The 6,217-nt window shown below is 40.7% G+C and overlaps 1 protein-coding gene across 1 annotated transcript in view; it reads left to right on the forward strand.

The window, feature by feature from the left end:
• emc2 (ER membrane protein complex subunit 2) overlaps positions 1–5,880 on the forward strand; it is a 28,034-nt gene extending 22,154 nt beyond the window's left edge. Inside the window, exons 10-11 of the mRNA XM_083548673.1 lie at positions 811–915; positions 5,253–5,880. Of these exons, the coding sequence (XP_083404799.1) occupies positions 811–915; positions 5,253–5,339 (192 nt within the window). The 3' untranslated portion in view covers positions 5,340–5,880. The remainder of the gene's footprint in view (positions 1–810; positions 916–5,252) is intronic.
• The last annotated feature ends 337 nt before the right edge of the window (positions 5,881–6,217 follow it).

Here is a 6,217-nt window from a genome sequence, read left to right on the forward strand (position 1 = left end):
ACTTGCTGTATTTTGCCCATCCAGCTGGCTTCCATACTGTTATTTTATGTTGAGATACTCGGATAGTCCCAGTCCCCGATTTCTTAGAAGGTTAAATGCTGTATCTAATATTAGTAGCAGACACACAGCAGCATTGAGGGACATTTTCTAGACATAGTGTTTTGTAATCATGCCTAAAGGTGATATTTGCGGTTAAAAATCATAACATACCGTGCCAGAACCAGAGGAGTATTTGTTTAGTGTGCAGTTAAAATTTCAGCATATCCACGAAGAGGACTTTCATGTCCAGCCCGTTCGCCTGTGCTGGCTTTTGCCATGTGCGACTGAGTAAAGTTAACATGGTATCGATATGGGCTTTGTGGTTGTCAAGGAGAGAGCTTTGGGTGGCATGGAGTGTATGATTCACGATGCACTGCACGAGCCACACGCCGCTTCCCAAACATTCATGTCCCTGTCAGCACCATTTATCTCTACGTTTGGAGAAATGAGGCTGCATTAAAGGACATGCCGCACCAGGGCTTTTAATGCAATCAGCGGGGAAACTAATTTTTTCCCTCCCTCTAAATGCTGTGACATCTTTCCACATTTTTACAGCTTGTATAAACTGTGCAGTCCTCTCTCTCTCTCTCTCTCTCTCTCTCTCTCTCTCTCTCTCTCTCTCTCTCTCTCTCTCTCTCTCTTTCTCTCTCTCTCTTTCTCTCTCTCTCTCTCTCCTCTATAACCATGCACATAATTATTTTTTATATTTTGATCCCCCCCCACCCCACACAAGTACTAAAAGTGATTCTGATTTGCTCTTTATCTTTGTAGTCAGCAAGTCACATAGCCAGCAGCCCTAAAGTGAGCGCAAAGGTTAAAAAAGACAACGTGAAGTACGCTGCCTGGGCTGCCACTCAGATCAACAGAGCCTATCAGGTGAGACACATGCATATCTCTGTCTGCTCTGCCTACACACTGGATCCTCTCTCTGCACTTCTGCCCAGGCTGGGCTCAACTAATGTGTTGACTTAAGCTCACACAGCCCAACATTTTGTTACACAGCTGTTTTTTGTTTGTTAAAGCACTGCTATCGATTCCTCCTCAGAATGAATCATACCAGCCTGTGCCAAATTCTGGTGTCAGGTCCCGGTGAGAGGAAAATATGCACCACTAACATCAGTAAATAACAGACAAGAGTAGGGATTCTGGGAAAGGAAAAACTGAAGTGCTGCTCAGATGGTATCACTAAAATGGTTTATGATGTTGCTATGGCACAAAGAGCATAAATGTACACTTTATAGAAATAGGAACTACCATCAGGACAACATACGCTGCTTAATTTAAGCTTTGACGGTTAAAAGTGTTATAAAGTGGCTCTTATTCAGACCACACACACTTGTAGTGTACCTCCTGTTTTAAAAGGACTCCTGTTGAAAATCCCCATCCTGAATTTTCATGCTGTTAGTGGGAGGTTCAGTGATATCTGACTTTTACTTTGTGAGTCAGACAACCCATTAGAGCCTGTAAATGAAGAACATTTAGTAATTATTTTAGATATCACAGTCTTTTACTTGTATACAGATGTGGATTAGACTAGCAAGGCCAGTTTTTTTGTGCTCTTCAAGCGTATTGCTTTCCTTCGATTGGGCTTTGCGTTTCCCAAAGGTATCATTCATCTCAAAATATTAAGATTAAAGTGTAGAATAGATTAAAGGCAGGTAGAATTTCTTTACTAAAAACAACGGATATCAATCTAATTTCTCTATGCTCCTCATCAGTGCATTGTCAATTGAAAGCATTTATTTGAAACTGATAGAAGTCCTGGATTTAAAGAAAAGGGCACTGGTTTAGGAGGACAGTCGGGAAAAAAAGTTCCGTCCTTAAATTCTTCACGTACCCTGAGATTCGTTAGAATCTTCTCCTAAGCTAGCATGCACTTTGGCTAATACAAAAACAACTTCACAGTAAACTTGTAAGAATTTTCTTTTTTTTTTTTTTTTTTTTTTTTACGTCACCCTTTGTGTTGCTTTTAGAAAGCTAAACATATTGAAAGCTGATGTGCCCCAGGCACTGATTGTGGTGGTGAAGGTAATACTTAGTTGTTTATTTCATAAGAGTAACAACCACACTACTTCACTGTTCTAGTTGTCTACATTACCTCATGAATTAGGCGAGGTGTGAATCATAGGATGCGGTCGCTCAACCTTTCCGAAGAATCCGCTCGCGGCACATGGTGCCTGCACTTTACGGTCAGGTGCGTTTTTCCATGTCATTTTGCAGTCAGAGAGCTGAGCTTTTCCTAGTCTCCACGCTCTTTTGAAGAGAAGGATAGTCCGTCATGCTTTGATGTCTCTTTGAAAAAGAAGTTAAATGGCATCTTGCCATTCAGCAGTGTATGTCAGTCTGATGGATGTTTTAAGGTGTGGCATCGTCAAGACGTTTGCAAGGTCGCCTACCTGGTACTTAACCTGCCTTTATGTGATGGGAGAGTCTGGGCAGTATGTCACACAAATGACATCCTAGCATCACTTACCACAGTTGTTAAGAGGTCAATGAAAACTGTTGTGAGACAGCTTCTGTGATTCGAATACCTTTTCAGCTCTTTTCTCAGTACAGTAATATAAGGGAGAGGGAGAGTATTGCCTGGATATAATTGCAGCACACTTCAATAAGCTTTCCATGGCTAAGGGTTATAAAGATTTTTACTGTGAAAGGCAGTATATTCCATGGAACAACATTTTTGAAATACTTTATTTTCACTTTAAAAGACTTCAATGCAATAAATGGTGGCTGGTGTTAAAATTGTTCTACACACTGAAGCCGTCTCACCAAAAGTGAAATGCCGTTTTGGAGAGGTCGTCACCCAAGTGAAGTGTATGGCCCAGAGATGGACATGTTCATTTAAATGGGTTTAGTGTACATGATATTCATTTATGAAGACCATATCATCTGTACAAAAAAAAAAAAAGTAATTAGTTAGAATTGTTTGAAACTAGTTTTAAAGGTCATGTTCCAAAAAAAAAAAAAAGACACCAGAAATAATATTTATGGCAAACCAGACATCATAAGGCATAAGTAAAGAAATAAAAGTAAATGCTATGGACTGTTGAAACCTCTGCCAGAGCATAATGAAATTGACTGTAGGATACCTAAGCGGGAAAAGGGGGTGCATCGAGCACAGCAGCGTGGGAATTGAATAATTGTGTTTCTAGTTCAGCTTTAAAATATGAAAGAGATCCCTGAGCCTTCAAAGAATTGAATTCTGGAATTGAATTTTGGAGCTCACTATACCATGGTTTGACATTTTCACATGGGTGATACTCTAATTTCATAATATTTTTAAATATTATTAAAAAAAAAGCCTGTGAAGAGCGTATTTGATGTTAAAAAGGATAACCCTTGCCTAAAACATCTCAAGTCTCTGACAAGTCTCTTTAAATTTAGTTTGTTTTATTATGCTAGAACTGATAGACGGGTCTAAAATCGCAGAGACACTTTAGTAATAAGCCATTACCCCAGCTCCGTAAACTAGTCGAGTCCAAATAGGGCTTAAGATCCACGACACCGTAAAAACCCTCTTTACAACTGAAATCATCTTTTACATTTTTCATAGTGTGCATGATGAGTGAAGGCCTCCTATTCCTCTGGGGCTAATGAAAACACCTCATTAGGAATAAAAAGGCCTAAACTGAATGAAATTGTAATCGTTTTGAGAAAATACAAATTCTGCCATGTAAACCGATTACTGCTGTTGGAGACCTATTTGCTTAAGGGACAAAATGCGCCTCCTCAAATCTCTGTGCGATTTCTGCCTATTGGCCCATTCATCATTTCCTTGTACAAGATACACACTTTTTAAAAAATGTTTTATTACTGTGCTCTTGTGAACACATGATTTGCCACAACACGGTATTCAGAGTTTGTATAAAACAACACGAATAATAACAGGGATTGGATTTCTGACGGTCTCTTCTTCTGGGGCTATAAATCCCTCTACCGGTCCGCACAAACGTGTGAATGACCGGCGACTCATGCGCACGTTTAGTTTCCATTCCAGGTCACTAAATTCTAGCACTACAACCCGCACCCACCAGTCCTTACTACGGACCTTCATCCACACGCTTCTGCTTTTCAGCGGAGGGAAGGGGGAAGTATTAAGATGTTTCTTAGAGATGCACAGCCACCAAAAATCTTAACTTCAGCAGTAGTTTGCCTACAGATTTACGCTGTTGCTTGATCAAGATCAACACTACATAAAAATAGCGTGCTTAAGAAATAATGGAACAACATATGCGCATGTCTCATGTAAACAGTCCACTAAACCTTTCAGTGAGAATGATTTTAATCAGAATGACAAAACGGTGTACATTTAAACGTGGCTAGTGGGAATGCAGACAAATGCGTGTGTCCATCCAGAAACAGCACTGCAGTATACTCAGCTATGCTCTGTCTGTTTCTAGCCCTGTTTACAGAGTGAGTTCACTCTAACTACATGCTCCCTTCTTTGGCTAGTGCCAGTGTGCGATACACACACACACTTCAATTGGACAGAACACTGCTAAGCAATGGGCATATGTTCTGTTTCTTTGTATGCTTCTTAAAAAGGCTAATGAGGAGAAACTGAGTGCAGGGCCTTTCACCTAATTTATACAGGTCTGTAGTATGGCTGGGTGGAGGGATGTGGAAGCTTGTGGCATGGCTGAAGTGGTCATTTTTTTAATAGGGCAGAAAAGTGCTTAGGGTTTCTTGGGATGAGTCATACTGGATGGAGAAATTGTGTATGTGAGCGGTGGCATGTTTGGGCAAATAACCATAGACCAATAAGCGTCTGACTCATTAAGATTTGTTCCTTTCATACATTGTTCCTTACACAGGGCAAAAGAAGAGAGAAACGCTGCCCTTCGAGACTCAATTAGCAACTCAATTAGGTGACGTCAGAGCTCAATCCTCAGGGGTCAAAGAGCTGGCACCAAACCTGTTTCATTTCTTATTGCAAGTTTACGCTTCCAGTTAACTGAATTCATTTTACGCATTATTCATCCTTCGAAGCTTGGATCCAGTATGTGATATGGAATATTGTTGTTTAAATACCTATCATTTAACATAACCTATTTGTAAGGTAATCTCTCTTTCCTGTTGAATCAAATAAACCACAAAGTTTGAGTTGAACCATGATCTCTAGAGAACCATTATGAATTAGGCAATGTCCTCGTCTCAACCCTTTTATTCTCTGTCAATCCCTGCCCCCTCTCTCCCCTTCTCCTGTCTCTCAGCTCGCTGGCCGTGGGAAGAAGGAAAACAAGTGTTCGATGAAGGCAGTAGAGGAGATGTTGGAGTCCATGCAGATCACCATGTCCTAAGCCTCAATTCTCTTCTCCTTAGCCTCGGTCACCACAACAGCATGGCAGCTCTCCCTGCACACTGCAGCCCAGCACCACCCACAAAGCAGAGCGGCGTGGACCACCCTGGCCGCCCCCACCACATTCTCACACTCACTTGTGTTTTGCTTTTTGTTTTCTTTTTTTTTTCCCACCCCTACAGTCCTTACTTGTCCAACAGTCCAGTTTTCAAGGCCCCCTATTCCACATATTAATTTTGTTATAAATCTGCCTGAAAGGTCATGAACTGCAGAAAAATAACATGCGCAGGTGTATATAGGTGGTATGCTGATACATGAGCAGTGTCTGGGTGTGCTATTAATGTTTTTGACAGCACATGTAGATGATTTAATATAAGATCAGGTGTGCTAATGTTAAAAAAGACTGTGAATGATGTGTATAGTAAGAGCAGGTGTGGTTTAGATGAGTAGATGAAAATGAGTATGCACTCTGCCATTTTTAATATGACTTGTGTCCATTTTGGTTGCCTGTCCTTCTAATAAAAAAATCGTCACTATTTGAACGACATGCATTCATTATTTCATTGTAAGAAGTGACTGGTAAAGTGTGTATGTCTTTTAATTAAATCTCTCGCTTTAATTTTTCATCCATCTTTTAAAGGTTGCTTGGCAAGTTGTTTCAGGTTGACCAGCTGCTCCCTGATCATCATCCTTCCACTAATGTGGGAGCAGCCGTTAAAGAGTCTGAACGCCAGTGCCCCGTGTTCCAGCCGACGTTTCACACAAGACCACTGAGGTGCAAATGGTGTAAAAGAGAATAATAATCACCATTACCACGTTCATATAATCCACCCTCAGCTTACTTCTAAAGAGGCAAAATTGCTAAGGCTGTGGAAATCA

This window comes from Silurus aristotelis, assembly GCF_946808225.1.
Source record: "Silurus aristotelis genome assembly, chromosome: 1".
NCBI lineage: Eukaryota > Metazoa > Chordata > Actinopteri > Siluriformes > Siluridae > Silurus > Silurus aristotelis.